At 34.6% G+C, this 17047-nt stretch overlaps 4 protein-coding genes across 4 annotated transcripts; 3 read left to right on the top strand and 1 right to left on the bottom strand.

Annotated features, from left to right (window-relative positions):
* Window positions 1-247: 247 nt before the first annotated feature.
* Window positions 248-5286, top strand: LOC120279666 (ranBP2-type zinc finger protein At1g67325-like). Its single transcript, XM_039286590.1, has 8 exons — window positions 248-348; window positions 512-557; window positions 917-1029; window positions 3269-3485; window positions 3573-3640; window positions 3746-3809; window positions 4335-4447; window positions 4798-5286. Exons 1-8 carry the CDS (start codon window positions 334-336, stop codon window positions 4945-4947), a joined length of 786 nt encoding a protein of 261 aa, XP_039142524.1. The 5' UTR covers window positions 248-333; the 3' UTR covers window positions 4948-5286.
* A 1148-nt stretch (window positions 5287-6434) lies between these two features.
* LOC120278648 (pentatricopeptide repeat-containing protein At2g44880) lies at window positions 6435-9017 on the top strand. The gene has a single exon (XM_039285380.1). The coding sequence runs from the start codon at window positions 6435-6437 to the stop codon at window positions 8172-8174; it is 1740 nt and encodes a 579-aa protein (XP_039141314.1). The 3' UTR covers window positions 8175-9017.
* A 143-nt stretch (window positions 9018-9160) lies between these two features.
* On the bottom strand, window positions 9161-10798 carry LOC120278647 (protein Brevis radix-like 1). The gene is made up of 4 exons (XM_039285379.1): window positions 10611-10798; window positions 10390-10483; window positions 9755-10071; window positions 9161-9401 (listed from the first exon to the last, which is right to left on the bottom strand). Exons 1-4 carry the CDS (start codon window positions 10796-10798, stop codon window positions 9323-9325), a joined length of 678 nt encoding a protein of 225 aa, XP_039141313.1. The 3' UTR covers window positions 9161-9322.
* Window positions 10799-12326: 1528 nt separating this feature from the next.
* LOC120278794 (nudix hydrolase 8-like) lies at window positions 12327-15434 on the top strand. Its single transcript, XM_039285527.1, is given in 11 exon segments — window positions 12327-12732; window positions 13288-13559; window positions 13805-13870; window positions 13980-14039; window positions 14041-14118; window positions 14314-14391; window positions 14475-14525; window positions 14635-14669; window positions 14762-14870; window positions 15056-15154; window positions 15156-15434. Coding segments are annotated over 11 exon segments (1068 nt in total). The 5' UTR covers window positions 12327-12620; the 3' UTR covers window positions 15264-15434.
* Window positions 15435-17047: the final 1613 nt, after the last annotated feature.

Below are 17047 nucleotides of genomic sequence, written 5' to 3'. Positions count from 1 at the left end.
GAAATAGAAAATAAAATAATAGTAATATTAAGAATAAGCTTATTTTTAAAGGGAAAAATATAATTTAAAAAAAAATATATTTTTATTTTATTTTTGGAGGATGAGAAATTTGTCCTAGACTGGTAGCGCATTATGAATTACAATATATATATATTTTTTTTACAATATATATTTATATATGAATTTACATCGCTACCCTTGAAAGACGAAATAAAACAAAGAGAACAACTGGAACGAGAGAGAAATCTCGGAATCACGCGAAAGCCTCAAAGCAAGTCTTCCCCCACTTCGCTTCCCTGCAAACCTCCATCATCGATCGAGAGATCTCCTCCAATGTCTTCCGCCAAGGTTTCTCCTTCTCCCCATCTCCTTATCTCTTTCAAGCCTGTAGTCTTAGAGGCTAGGGTTTTGGGTTTCCCGATTGTTTGCTCACTTTTGAAGTCCTTCTCTTTTGCTTCAATTGTTTTGATGTTTATTTATTGGCTGCGCGATGGATCTTTTGGTTTTGCAGTTGGATAATCGAGGATCGGTTGGATCTAAGAGGTCCCGGAACAACAGTAAGTTTTTTTGATGGCAACCGTGATTGATTTGATGTTATTGTTATTCTTTTTTTAGGGTTTTCTTTATGATTTTGGAGGGATTTGGATTGTATTGTGAATGCTGGGTGCCTTGGATTTGTGGAGTTTTTTAAGTCATGGAGGTTCTATTTCAAAATTTTTTGATAATTAGATCCATGTATCGCTGTCAAGTAGCTCAGGATCTTATATTTAGGGTTTTGTGGTTCATTGATATAGAAACCTTGGGATTATTTTCAGAGTGGAATGAATATTTGGTTTATGTATTCTATCTGATGTAATTTTATTGTACTTGTAATCCTGCTAAGAATTTCAGCTAAAGAACTTGTTAAAATTGTCAGCTTCACGGAGTGATGGAGATTGGACCTGCCCACAATGTGGAAATGTGAATTTCAGTTATAGAACTGTTTGCAATCGGGGACAATGTGGTGCTGCCCGACCATCAACTAGCCCGGTATGCATCTCTTTTGTTGTTTACCACTCTAGCTTTATTCATGCTATTCATGGCATTTTTGTTCAGCAATTTAATTGTTGGCGGAAACTTCTTTCAAGGCATTTAACATGTGATCGCTAGTATTGTTATTTGTTAGCATACTGTGTTTTTTTGGCTGGTTGAAGACATATAACTTCAGTGTTTCCCAGGGATATTAGCAAAGGTTTCATTGATAATTTCAGTGTGTTAAATGCCTATAGCTTGAGGTTAGTTATGTTGAACCATTCAGGTAGGTGCATATGCACTCATACTTCTGTTGATATTACAGGGCTTGTCTTTATGAATGTCTCACTGATATCTGATTTTGAGTGACACATCTGGGATATGGCATTATGTGCTATTATTCGTTTGGATTGATTCTTTTAATAGTTGTTTATTTTTGGTAAAGGTACAATTTTTCATGGTTGCAATTTTCCATGTATGACTTGTTAATGTGCATATTGTTGGTTTTAAGTATGACTGATGTTTTCAAGGTTTTAATCCAACCATCTAGCTTTTTGCTCTACAATGTGATTTGTGAGACATATTTGTCTTTTGAACATTGTAAGATCCTAGAGACACTTGGAAAGAGGGGCAGATTTGCAACTACACCTAGTGCAAGCTTACACACTATCAAATATGATATTCTGCTTTTCATTTCTAATCCATTAAAGTTTCTAATTTTTATCTCGGCTTCTCCATCATGTTATATTGGTTTTTGGAACTTGCTTTCTGTTTTAAGCAACCTACTAGTTTTTTTTTTTTATTTTTTATTTTTATTGTCGTAGAATCAATTTATAACAGCAGTATCATTGTCGCTGGTATTTTTAGATCTTCTAAATCTCCGTTCAGTAATTACTATTTTTTTTCTTCTATCCTAAATTATATTAATATGGGGTGCCTCTCTAAGAATTTTGTATGTGAACCAAGTTTAAGAGGCTAGGATGGCTTTAGATTGAGAAGTAACACCAAACTTAAACTGAGCCTGAGCTGCTCGAGATCGGTTCAAGCCAGTCGCACCACTCAATCTACCTTAATACGTAATTTGTTTTTAGCAGTGGTGATACTGGGTCACTGCTCAGCATAAGCTTGAGTGAAGCTTGTTATGCAAAATGCTAACCTTTGACTTCTGCCATAAATATTACAATTATAATTGTGAAAGCACCAACTCCAAAACATAATTTAAAATAGACCCAAGCCCTGTAAAGTTGAGTTTAAACAAACCATCCTTTGCCCAAATTCAGCTTGAAATTAGTTTTTTGAGCTCAATTAGGTTCTTTTTCTTTGTTCATTAAATGACAGTGGAGATTAAATGGATCCAAACTTGAGTTGCTCATAAACTGCATGATTACTTTACAAGCCTGACATTATGATGCCAGTCTTTATGATGTTTCATGAGTTAAATTCTATATGAAGTGCGTGGTACTCTTAATTTCAAGAGATTTTGTGCTTTTGTCTATGGCAGCTGTACAATTCTTCTTGCATGGTTTGATGCTTTTATTGATTAAATTGTTGAAATTTCCTTGAATTATTTGGTATTTTGGTATGTTTACATTTTATCAAATTCCACAACTGGACAATCCCACATCTAGGGTGTGATGCTCTTTACTGATTAACTACCTTATTTAGAGATATTTAATGCTTCAGCCCATTCACAATTACCATCTAAATTAATATCAATTAGCATAGACTATAAAAAAAAACTGCTAGTAGATTCCCATTTAAAGCCAAGTGAAGGTTTTAACAAGTGAAATTTTATTGAAGTTGGAACCCTTTTTATAGTTGAGCACGTAACACATTGTTTCTAGAAAATTCCATTGTAGGAATATGCTATTGCAAAATAATTGGAAGAATATGTTGTTTCGTTTTTGCTTCTTTTCTTATTGGATATGATGTTTTCTGGGCAAACGGGCCAATGAGTAGGTCAATAGCCTTGTGGCAGATGAAAATGATAAATGTTGTTGGCAGTCTGGGGTATCTTGATGGAGTTTGGCCTGTGATTGTAATTCAGACAAATTAAGAAATGACTAAATGATGGTAATATCTATTGTAAGTTCAGAAAATACAAAAAAGATGAAATGCACCATGTTTTATGCGAGCAATTTTTAATTTCTAGTTTTTATGCTGGTTGGAGTTATTACTTTAAATATATTGTAACATGCTTGGATAGTGTAACAATTACAGACATATGTTCTTATGATAACATCTGGTTATTTCCCAGACAATGAGGTCGACACCTAGTCGCCCTGCTTTTGATCATCCACCACCTTTTTATTTTGGTGGTGTTGGAGCTCCTCCACCACTGCCCCTTGGAATGTCTGGAGGCTATGGAGCGCCATTCTCACTTTCTGGTATGCATTATGACTACGGACCACGTGGTGGTGCTCCTGGACCATATGGACTTCTCACTGCATATGGCCCACCTGGGCCCATGGGAGGTTCTCTCTATCTCTCTCTCTCTCTCAACAGAACTGGATTGCTGGTTTCATTTGTTGGCTTGTTATGATAGTCACGGCTTGTTTTAGGTATGGGTTATGGCCATATTCCTGGTATGGAGCGATATGGATATGGGTTCCAGGGGTCTCCACTGCCTGTATGTTTGTTTTTAGGTTTTTTTTTTTGCTTTTGATTATATAAGTATAGTTTTGCTCCTTGGTAATCTTGTTGAAACATTATCTGTGGTCTGTTAATTGTCCAGATTCCTGGTCCATGGTCTGGTAGAGAATTACCTGATAACAATGCTTCTCGTAAACGTCGTGGAGGTAATTATATGCTCTATTGCCTTTAAGTGCGTACATATCTATGATATTTTTAGGATGGTATGCAATGATTCTGTGGCTTGTTTCTGTCTCCTAGAGAAGCTAATGACATGATTCATGACTAGCCTCTAAGCCTATGCTGTCGCTTTTTTCAAAGTCTCCTGTCTTGTGTGTTCTGGTCTTTGCTCTAAGATTTAAGATGAAAACATTTTCCTAATTTTCATTAATTTTTTGATTGGTCAAGATCAATAATTTTCTTCTCTTTGGTGATTGTGATATGAAACACCGTGTTCAAGTTTTTAACTAATGTTTTCTTGAAAGTTTAATCAAGTATCAATTTATTTGTTTCATTGGTTTGAACATTGAAGTTGTGGTCATAAGCCATCTGCATTAGGAGTGGACATTACATATATTGTTTTGATTATTTAGTATTTGTAAATATCATGGTTTGGTTCCAAGAATTTATTTGTGCTGCATTTTCAATGAGGTCATGTGTAGACTCCACTTGATTGTTTTTTCTTTCTTCAGGGCCTGATGGCTTTCAACAAGGGGATTGGATTTGTCCCAAATGTTCTAATGTCAACTTCTCATTTAGAGACACCTGCAACATGAAGAAATGTGGAACTCCTAGGCCTTTGTCTGTAAGTTATCTTGCTTATCTTATTTATTGGGAGATGGTGCATACTTGCTCTTTGTAGAGTTTATAAAACCAGGATTAATTGCTTTACATTTCTGTTGTGTTATAGAATGTTAATTGTTGTCTGTTTTATCATGTAAAAATATATGTATATCTAGTTATGTAGCTCCCAATTGCTTTGATCAGAATGCCATCTTTTCTGTGTGAAGCCGCTTTAAATTTATTTTTTTCTTTTTTGTTTTGCATATCTTATATATCAGTGTCGTAAACCTGTTCAGATCAAACAACTTATAATGAAGCTAATTATTTCCTCAACTCATTTGGTCCATAATTTTGTTGTCATTCTCTTGCCAGGCTTCACATTCAGGATCTTCTGGGAACAAGGACAACTCAGGTGCCCCCGAAGGCAGCTGGACATGCGACAAATGCGGCAACATTAACTATCCTTTCCGAACTGTTTGCAACCGTAAAGGGTGTGCGAATGAGAAGCCACCAACCAGCTAGCAATGAATGCTTATCCAATGCTTGTGCGATCAGCACCCTTTTTTTCTTTTTTCTTTTTTGGCGCACATTGTATGCTGCTGATTTTATTGCCTCCGAGAAGTATCTTCGAATGGTCAGCATGAGAACTTGAAATCATTAACCTAGACAGGTTAGTTTTATCTTTTATAGCTTTTGTAAGATTTTAGATGTTTGTGTGCGCCATTAAAACAGCCATTCATCGCACACAAAAGGAATTGTTTTTTTATGAATTGGTTTGTAGGACATTTAGAACACAACTTGATATTATCTGTTGGAACTTGCCAACTGATTATTGAACAGTCAGTCATTTGATATTTTCCATAGCCGTGTCCAACCATCATTCCGACATACCATGTCATGTTTTTGTTCTAAAATGCTCTGTTTGGTTCTCTACTTTGTTTAAGTAGCTTGTCACTTTGTAGTCTATTTCTGGATACTAATTTATGAGAAGAAGGGAAATGCAATGGCCTTTGCTGTTGGACTTACTTTGAAGTACATGAGCAAAAAGAACTTTTTAAAGACATTCCCTGAACTACAGAATAAAGGCTAAGTGGGGCATTTGGTCCTTTTTATCTTTTGTTTTTTCTGGTTGGTTCACTGATGATTTCTAGATCAGGAATCAATTGAGCAAAGGGCTTTTATCAAAGTGAAGGAAAGAAAGAGATAAAAGAAGTATTGGTGGGGGAATTTTCTTTTTCTTTTTCTTTTTCTTTTTCTTTCTTTTGTTGTTACTACTTGTTTTTCATCATCTTTTAAAAGAAAAAAGTGAAGAAAAATAAGGAAATTTGATAGCGCTCCCTGGTTCAGGGAATGTGTTTGTTTGTTTGCTTGTTTGTTTGTATAACATTTTTCAATATTTAGTAAATTTTGAACTCATTTTAAAATTTTATTTTGCAATTTAAAACAAAGTATAGTAAGAGATGAAAGTATTGCTCTACTTTCGGTTGAGTTGTTGTACTACAACAGTGGGATGGTGGTCTCCCACCCAACTGAAAACTAAAGAAAAGGGTAAAGCACGGGACCTAATTTTGACAGCATTTGAGTTTAATTTTAATTAATCATCAGTTTACAAATTCTAATTTTATCAAATATAATTATGTTTTTTTATTCCATAAAGTCAATTAGTATCGAATCCTTTACGTAGAGCGTTCATTTCATTTCGAGGAGTACCTGGGATCGAACTTTATGTCCCATGCGCAAAGTGAATGTATGTGGGTCGGTGTTGAGTCTTTACTTTCTTATACGTGAAAAAAATTTTATTATCAAAAATCAATTAATAATTATCTCCAGTATTGTAGAAACTCCATGAACTATAATCTTATAAAATAAATATCTAAATAATCATCAAAGCATTTAAAATTCACATTTCAAATTTAATTAATAATAATAATAATAATCTTAAAAAGTTGTTTTTTTAAATTAGAAAGAAAAAAAGAGCTACTTGGTTTCCATTCCAAAAGCAATCATCAATGCAAACGAAGTTGTGCTTGTCTCTCCTGACCCAATCTCCAACACCTCCTCTCTCTTCCCTCCTCTCCATCCACGCCTTCCTTCTCCGCCGCCACCTCCTCCTCTCCGGCGACCCCTTCCTCTTCAACTCCCTTCTCCGCTCCCTTCTTGCCCACCGCCGCTTCCTCGCCGCTTTCTCCCTGTACCGCCATCTCTGGAGCCTCCCTTCTCGTCTTCTTCCTGACAGCTACTCCTTCACTTACCTTCTCAAGTCTTGCGCCAGCCTTCATGGCCTTTCTCCCCGTCGAGAAGGCCCTCAGATCCATGGCCATGTCTGCAAGCTTGGTTTTTGCGCTGACGTCTTCTCTTCCACTGCTTTGGTTGATATGTATGTGAAGATTGGTGATCTGATTTCTGCTCGGAAGGTGTTTGATGGAATGCGTGAGAGGAGCGCCGTTTCTTGGACTGCCATGAGTGTGGGCTATGCGAGGGCTGGTCACAAGGATGCTGCGATGGAGTTGTTCTTGGAGATGCCGGAGAAGGATGTTGCTGCGTTTAATGCTATGATTGATGTTCTTGTGAAGTCCGGCGAGTTGGATTCTGCTCGGAAGGTGTTTGATGAAATGCCGCAGAGAAATGTTGTTTCTTGGACCAGTTTGTTGTCTGGGTACTGTAAGGCTGGAGACATGGAGGCTGCAAAGGTACTGTTTGATGGTATGAAGGAGAGGAATTTGTTCTCTTGGAATGTCATGATCGGTGGGTATTGCCAGAACAGGCAGCCATTCTTGGCTTTGGAATTGTTCCGGGAGTTGCAGTCTGGTTTGTGCTCGTTTGAGCCGGATAAAGTGACTTTGGTGAGCATTATTCCGGCAATTGCTGATATGGGTGCTCTTGAACTTGGTCGTTGGATTCACAAGTATATACAAAAGAAAGGGATGGAATGCATGGGTAGTGTGTCTACTGCATTGGTGGACATGTATGCGAAATGTGGTGATGTTGATGAAGCAAAAAGAGTATTTGATGGCATGCGTGAAAGAGCTACCTCCGCTTGGAATGCTATGATCAATGGGCTTGCTGTGAATGGATGTGCCGAGGAGGCGCTTGATGTTTTCAGGGAGATGTTGAGTAGTGGGCAATGCCCGAATGAGGTGACGATGATGGGGTTATTGTCTGCATGTAACCATGGTGGTTTAGTAGATGAAGGGAGAAGGTTCTTTAAGGAGATGGAAATTTATGGTATTGAGCCCAAGGTTGAGCACTATGGTTGCATGGTGGACCTCTTGGGCCGAAGAGGGTATCTAATGGAAGCGGAGAGGTTAGTCGATGAAATGCCCTTCCTGGCTAATGAGATAATACTAACTTCTCTACTTTCAGCTTGTGTGTCATATGAAGATGGTGATATGGCTGAGAAAGTGATGAACAGGCTGGCTAAAATTGAACCAACCGATGGGAGGAACTTTGTTATGTTGAGGAATTTGTATGCCGGAGAGAGAAGGTGGAGAGATGTGGAGAGAGTCAAGGATATGATTAGGAAATACGGGGGCAAGAAAGAGGCCGGGTGTAGTGTTATTGAGGTTGGGAGCACAGCTTTAGAGTTTGTGTCCGGGGACAAGATGCATCCTGATTGGGATGTCATATCCAATGTCATCAGTGATCTGCATTTGCAAATGAAGGCCGGTGAGGAGGATGAATATGAATTTGAAATGCGAGTTCCGTGCAGGGATTCATGCACTCAGCCCTTGTGTACCATGTTGGTTTGATTGGAGGATAAGTAGTGACTGGAAATATTGGCACTTCTAGCTCAATCAGTTTGCATGTTTCATGTATGTGTTTCAGTTTGACTATGTCATGTCACTGATATGGTGTAACATTCATCAGAATATCTTGAAGATATTACTGACTGTTTCATCTGATAAGAAGAGAATGAAGAGCACGCATCTGTTTTCACAATGAAGGATGTAGCAGTGGAGCCATAATGACAAGAAAGAGGCCGGGTGTAGTGTTATCGAGGTTGGGATCACAGCTTTAGAGTTTGTGTCCAAGGACAAGATGCATCCTGATTGGGATGTCATATCCGATGTCATCAGTGATCTGCATTTGCAAATGAAGGCCGGTGAGGAGGATGAATATGAATTTGAAATGCGAGTCCCGTGCGGGGATTCATGCACTCATCCCTTGTGTACTATGTTGGTTTGATTGGAGGATAAGTAGTGACTGGGAAATATTGGCACTTCTAGCTCAATCAGTTTGCATGTTTCATGTATGTGTTTCAGTTTGACTATGTCACTGATATGGTGTAGCGTTCATCAGAATATCTTGAAGATATTATTGACTGTTTCATCTGATAAGAAGAGAATGAAGAGGACGCATCTGTTTTGACAATGAAGGATGTAGCAGTGGAGCCATAATGAGCAGGCTATACTAGCAAAGTAAGTATTGCTTTTGGTTTCTTAGCATTGACAATGCTGTTTATGTGCTTGATTAGGGTTCTATAATATATCAATGTTTGCTTGTATATCTAATCTAATGATAGTTTTGAACTGATTTGATCTTGTTGTTCATTGCAACATGCAGACATGTACTATTAATACTTTCAGAACATGCTTGTACATATCATATAATTTATGTTGTTTACATGCTTCATTAACACTATAATTTATCGACATATGCTTGGCATATTTTCTGAGAATTTTGAACTGTTACACATGTTCTATCAATACCATCAAACTCTGTTAACTTGAACTGTCACCATATCATAATGCAGCAATGTTCTTGGTGTTTTATGGATATGATGAAATTAAAATCAATTAACAAATGAGAGGAATCTGTTGATTTGGAAGAGATCATAAAAAATGACCACATTAGTAAAGATGTTATCAAGTTACTCTGCTATTTGTGCAATCTTGATTCATGAATACTGTCGGTGTAATCTGGCCTTATTTTCTTCCCACCAAACTCTTGCCTTCACTTCACCGAACCTTTCTCGACTGCACAAAATTGAAAACATACACAATGAATAAGATTCAAATGTGATAAGAAACAAGAAATCATTTTCTTATACACTATTTAGCAGGATTATTGGCATGTATTATGGTTTCCTTCATTTACACCCCTGCAAAATTATAATTGTATGTAGATATACCCCTCTAACACCGAGATTTTGGTATAAATACATATATACATACATACATCCCCAATTATGTATGTATATATGTAACTTTTTTGTTTTTGAAGGAGTGTACAAACAATTACAAACTTTGTAGGCATGTATGTGTGTGTATATATATATATATATTATACTATCAAGTACATTGTTTAGGAAGAAGTGAAGGTAATAAACCTGAGCTCAACACGTCGGAGTTCCTTTGAGCCGTCAGGTAACGATCGGATGGTCACAAAGACACCGGGTTCATCTTCCACCACCCATTCCATCACCTTCCTTTCCATTCCTTCATTGCTGCACTTTCTTGAGCTCTCTCCTTCTTCATTCTCTTGATGCTTTGAGTTATTAGAATTGCAGCTTGTGATTGATTCTTGTTCTTCTTCACATTCTTGACTTTCTTGTGATGCTGTTGAGTCAATTGGGGACTTGCAGATGCAAAATGCAGGTAAAATGCAGAAGATTTGAGTTTGATCCTTCTCAAGCATATATAAGGACTAAATTGTTCAATCAATCCCATCATCAAGGACTATATTGTAATAATCTTATATATATATATATATATATATATTTATAATTTTGGATTTATAAATCATGTTAATCATATTAGTTCAATTTAGTTATGAACTTATTATAGATGTTGAAACTCCATTTTTTTTTAGTATCTATAAAATCTCTGCATGTCTTATTTGTTAACATATTCCTACAATTTATAGCTTAAACTCATATTAACCATTAAATTGTAAAAGATCTTATTTAAATATATATATATATATATATATATATAAGAAAAATGAAAAACAAAGAAAGACCACCTCTTGATGAGATATCACACTGTGAAGTGCCATAATCTTATCACAGTTATCTCTCCACCATTTTTGAGCTTCCCAAGCATCAAACATTTCCTCCCTTCAAATCACATAAAACTAAAGTTAATAAATACTTGCAAACATTATATGTTTTAATAATTATTCCCACAAGTAAAATCACAAACTTTTCAAGGCTATTTATATTTTTTTAAAAAAAAATTAAGTACCTAAAACGTATCTTTTTGAGAAGATTAGCACCATTAGGCAATGCCACTAAAGTTATATAGACTCCTGGTTCAGCCTCTGCTATCCATTCTTCCTCTCTTTTAGCCTCCAAAACTTCAACTACTTCACTTGAACTCTTGCTCTTCTCTTCTTTATTATTATGTTGCACCTTCATGGCCTTCATTGACATGTCCTTTATCTACATATATATATCATTCCATTTATGCATAGAAAAAAAAATATATATTGAAACATAAAAGATATTTGCATGGTTTATCAACTTACTTGGTGTGTGGTTTCCCTTAAGAGGCATTTGTAATTAAGACAAGGAAAGCATGTAAGCATGTTGTTAGAGATGGTATTACAGAAGGATTATGAGAAGAGCTTAAAGGGGAGATGGGGATAAAGAAATGAGTGGGATTAAAAATCAATAAATCTTAATGGAAGAAAGGAGTATTATAGGCTGAATTAAGGGATATGATTATTTGTTTCTATTCATGTTTTTAAATTTGAATGTTTTATTTAGGAAATAATTTGAGTGTTGTGAGTTGGCTTCTCTCATTTTTGGGCTAGAGTTTTGCAATTATTTGGAATTAAGCAAATATCTTGTACTCACATATATATCAATATATATACATATATATATATATATATATATATATACACACACATATAGATATAGATATATCTTTGGTTTTTATCTTTTCCTAGCAGTTAAGGTTTTAAAATTAGTCCAAAGCAAAATAATTTAAAATTTCTACCAGGACATGGACAGTTTGTTCATATTTAAATTAGTCTAAAGCGAGATAATTTTTTGACAAGAAAAGCGAGATAAGTTTTTTGACAAGAAGAACAGACAGCCCGAAGGCCTGCTAGTCAATCAAAAGCTAGCACAAGCCTTGATGAAGCAAGGAGGGTGGGGCTCGTGCACACATAGGCGTTGGAACTATCCGCACACAACCACCACTCACATCTCTCAGAAGTGTACCCTCAACTGAGAACCAAACTCTCACTACTCGGTGAAAAAGCTTTATCGGTGGCTCGAATACCAATAGACCATGTGATCGTTGGCGAGATAATTTGAAATTTTTATTATTTGGACAAGGACCGTTCATGTTAAAGTATTGATTATTTATTTATTTATTCAGTTAATAAAATATAGGTAAGCTACGTACAAAATTAATATTTTAATGCATATATATTTTTATTTTATATGAGCTAAGTTTTGAATATATTTTTTCAGTAGAACATAAAATGTCTTATACAGGGGACGATGCCAATATGTCAAGAGGTTGTTGATGTAACAAATGATTTCGATTAAAATATTTCAATATATATATAATCATAATTTAAATTTAAATTAACAGACAATGGTCACGCATTATGGTAAAGGTTAAAAGAATAAATTTATTTAAGTAAAAAAAAAAATTGAAATAACTCTTTTAATTCAATTCACAAAACCTGGGAGCCACGTCATCAAAGAGTAAAACACACGCCGCACACGTGCACCTTATCCAGAACATGATGTGCGTTACACGTGAAATCCACGTGTTCCACAAACACTTGAAAAGCACATCCCAACTGAAGCATGCCACCCAATGTACTTGTTTTTATATAAAACCCCTCATTAAACTTTAATTATCAATTCAGTCCTTCCAATCCAATCTTTCCACTTAATTATATTATGCTCTCTTACTCCTCATCAACCAAAACTGGACCAAACCACATCACCATCTTCTTCTTTTTTTTTTTTTCTTTTCTATATAAATTATTTGTATGATTTTATGCTTTGTTTGCTAGCAATGCTTTGATTTTCAAACACATGGAAAAAAAAGAAGAGTTTTTGTTGGTTTCCAACAAAGATTTTTCCATACATTGTGGTTGAGAACTTGTGGAAGAGATTATTCAAGATTTTTTTTTTTTTTAATATCTTTTCATATATATACATAGAGTGAGAGACTAATTAATGCTACATTGCATTAGAGGTGTTATTTTGGAGGATTTTTATTAGGATGGAGCACAAGTTGTTTGATTCTTGGAACTCTGAGGTTTTGTTCTTGAGAAAACCATGCTTGAAGCCTTCTCTGGGATTCTCCAAAACTCTCTGTTTTCATTCAGCTAAAGGTTTGTTTATAGATCTCTTTCTCATTATGTATTTTTGATTTTTGTTTTTGGTTTTGGTAGTGAATAAGTAGTGATTTATGCATATATTTAGATGTTTTTGTTTGCTAATTTTTTTTTTAATCCATTTTAAAGATGCTTATGCATCAATGTCTGGTTTTTTTCTCCAATTTGAGTATATCAGGACACTTGTTTAGTGCTTTGCTTTGTTGTTCATTGTGATTCTTTGGTGTTGTGTTTGTGTTTTGTTGTTTATTTTTCCATTTCTAGGCTTTACCTAAGTGCTTTACTTGTGTGATTGATTCATTGAATAATGTGATTAAGATGATATAATTTCCATTTTGAAGATCTTAATTAATCTGAGTTTGTTTTGTTTTTCTCCAGTGTGATTTACTTGTGACTTATGCATCATTGAATGTAATTTAGATGATTTTTTTTTATATTGAATTTCCCCATTTTGTACTCAATTTTTCAAGTTTATATACATTAACAAACATGTCCACTGCTTAATTTGTAAATTTTTCATCAGAGAATGTGATTGAGATGATTTATTTTCAGGGTTTATGTTAAAGGCTTCTTGTTCAATTACTAGTACTTCAAGTGAAGAAGAAATTGATGCAGTTTCCCCCAAAAAGTCATTAGACAATAGTTTTTCGAAACTAAATGGAAATGGCTTCAGTTATCCATGGCCATCGTCCCGAAAAACTTATAGTCTTGATGCATTCGAAGACGAGTATGGGGGCATTGTCATTAATTCGGAGAAATTACCCCGGAATGCGAATGCCTTCGCTTCTATTCTTCATGTATCTCTTTCTCAATGGAAATTAGAGGTGATCTCTTTTTCATGCATTGTTTTCTCACTTTAGTTTGATTCTTTCATGTTACATCATATGTTTATATTACAGTAGATTGTTATTTCATATAGTTGTATCCTAATTTGTGTCCATTCTTTGTTGAGTTAATTGTGCCGAGATAGTGATTGTGCTCCTTCAAACAATTTTTAATTTCTTTTTAAGTGTTCTTCACCGTTATGCTGTGATCGGGAATTCATCTTGGAGTGTTGTTGTTGTTGTAGGGAAAGAAAGGGGTCTGGCTCAAGCTACCTCTACAACATTCAGAGCTTGTTCCTGTTGCAGTTAAGGTAATACTGATTTAAGTGTTTATATTGACACATATTTTTCACAATTTCGATTATTTAAACATCTTGAGGGTAATGTCAAAAGGTCTTTGAATCATTTATGTATTTTCAGGAAGGATTCAAGTATCACCATGCAGAGGAATCATATGTCATGCTAACATACTGGATTCCTCGACGGACCTTGCATGCTTCCCGCCAATGCTTCGCATCAAGTTGGCGTGGGGGGTTTTGTCATCAATGACAAAAATGAGGTAATGAGGTTATATCTAATCAGGATGAATGACGCAAACATATGTACAATGTAGGATTATTAGTTGCTATAATACTCATTGCTAAGTATCTTCGAATTTGAAATTTTCATGTTTTTATTAAGGATTTAGTGTTAGGGATTTTTATTCGAAAATGTTATTTCGCCAATTCCCTGACTTCTTGATTAATCTCGATAGGTGCTTGTGGTGCAAGAGAAATATTGTTGTTCGGCGACGGAAGGTGTATGGAAACTTCCCACAGGATTTATACTCGAGGTATCTATTTGTCTCACTAGAATTTATTTTTCATCAAAATAATCATCAATTCAATGCTTGATATTATCATTTACTAATTCCAGTCCGAGGAAATCTTTTCTGGAGTTGTAAGAGAGGTGAAAGAGGAAACCGGAGTAAGAAAACATACATGTTTTTATATGTTACTATTTTTCCCAGCCTTTATCACAATGTTAAATCAAATGAGCTAAAAATGTTCATTTTGTTTCTTGCTTGATTTTGCAGATTGATACAGAATTCGTCGAAGTGATTGCTTTCAGGTGAACTATGCATTCTTCATAATATATATTTTTTTTTATCTGGTGTTTGTGAAATACATGCTCGCTCAACCATCGATCTTTTTATGTGTCAGGCATGTACATCATGTGGCTTTTGAAAAGTCAGATTTGTTCTTCATTTGTATGCTTAAACCTTCGTCGAGCCAAATTCAAGTCGATGAACAAGAAATTCAGGCAGCAAAGGTAACTATCATACTTAAAAGGCAATAAAATCATCGAAATATGAAAAAATTTCTCTATGATCACAGTTCTACTTCTGCAAGAAAATCACACAAGAAAAGAAAAAAAACTAGCACATGTCAAGGGGTCATGTTGCAGAAAAGTTTTATCTAGCAAACATTGTTAATTTGTGTGTATATTTTGTTCAGTGGATGCCATTGACGGAGTTCATCGAACAACCATTCATCCAAGAAGACAACATGTTCAAGAAGATCATCGACATTTGTATAGCTCGTCTCGGGAAAGCGATACTGTGGATTACAAGCTCATCATCTTGTGTCCAAGTTTGATGGCAGAATATCATCTTTGTATTACAATGTGGTTGAGCCTGAGGACTTCACTTGCCAAGGAATTTGAAGTCCAAAAGAACAATGAATATAGTGTTGTATATTTGTACATTAATCATCACATCAAGGACTGACTTCTATCTTTATATAACTTCCATATCAATGTGCAATACTTGGATCATTTTAATAACTTGTTTTGTGAATTTTACTGTTAATATTAAACAGTGAAGTTGATAAAATTGCCACCATCATATTAAGTTTTGGGTGGTTACCTTTTATTTTTTAATCTTTTATAGGGAAAAAGCTAAAAAATAATCCAAAGATTTTTTTTTTGGGTGTGTTGTTAGTTTATTGGTTTGCTGAGATGAGGTACCTAGTTTTTACCTTTTGAACCCATCATTGTTGGTAAGACAGTAAATATTTAATCATATGCATATAGGAAATAAATTACACATATATATTCTTGTAAATTTTTCTTTAATGTATGTAGTCATAAATACTTATTGCATTAATTCACTAAATTATTAAAAAAAAACACATATTTTGTCTCATAAATTAAATCTATGAGATTGATATGAGTGATAATCCCATGTACACGGTTATGTAGTAACCAATTATATATTAAAACAAATATCATAATTTATAAATTTATAGTTGTTAACTCTGGAGCTGAGGTTGCTAATCTCGGACTTGGGATTATCATTTGGTCCAAATTTTGGCTCATTTATTCAGCCTGGATAACATTGCTCATTAAATAATAAAAAATAAATTTTTTAATAAATTTAATCTTTTTTAAATGAGGCACAAAAAATCAAGTGGCCCTAGGCACAAGCTTTACTCCGCCTATGTGTAAGGCTAGCCCTGGAATTTATTTGCATATACATTTGACTTAAAAAAAAAATCATATTCATATATATACATACATATATTTTCCTACATGGTATAGATAAATAAAAATAATTATAAGGATAGAGTAGGCATAGGGGGAGAGGGTCCCTGATTTAATCCGGACATTGAGAATTATTATTTTCTATATATTTTGTTTCCGTTAATGATAAATTATTATATTTTTTTTTCTTTTTTGGGAAGGATGAGGTGAGTGTGTTCCCTCTTCGGCCAATCAAGCCAGAGTAGGGATCCTTACATGCAACTTTAGGACTAGGAGGCACTTTCCATCATCATCCTTGTAGGACATAATAAAAAAATAAGTTTATGTAGTTCATATTTAAAATTAATTATGTTTTCTTGGATAAATTATTGCATAACAGGAAGCTACAAATAAAAAATTAGTACTAATATATAATTAATGAAAGTTGAATTATTTAATGAACAAGCTCGCTTCATATTAAACTTGGCAACTGAATACAAATTATTAGATAAGATAAATATATTTTCAATTATGAAAACAAAAAAATATTATGTTGAATTATTAATTATCAAAGTCATGTCATCGTTCTAATAAATGTAACCTTTGGTACTTCAGTATACATCATCCATATATATATATACTGAGAAGGAAACTGTACTCCATAATTTGCCCAGTTAATTTTATTATATGGTTATTATTAACACATACTTTAATTATATTTGTTTCAGTGGATTTTACATGAATTGTACATATAATGAAGAATAAATCAAAACATGTCTTGAATGGTGTGTATATATATATATATATCTTATCCTTTCATTCAAGACATAATATATACATGGTGGGCAGTGGCGGACCTAGGAATTTAGTTCAACCCGGGCTTAAATAAAAGTCAATATTCTCATATTCATCACCTTTTAATTTTTCCAGCATTTTTAAAGCTTTCAACCACGATCTCTCCTCGATCCAACCACGACCAGGTAGAA

Source organism: Dioscorea cayenensis, chromosome 16 (assembly GCF_009730915.1).
Source record: "Dioscorea cayenensis subsp. rotundata cultivar TDr96_F1 chromosome 16, TDr96_F1_v2_PseudoChromosome.rev07_lg8_w22 25.fasta, whole genome shotgun sequence".
Classification (NCBI taxonomy): Eukaryota; Viridiplantae; Streptophyta; class Magnoliopsida; order Dioscoreales; family Dioscoreaceae; genus Dioscorea; species Dioscorea cayenensis.
This window is presented reverse-complemented; position numbering and strand designations above follow the sequence as displayed.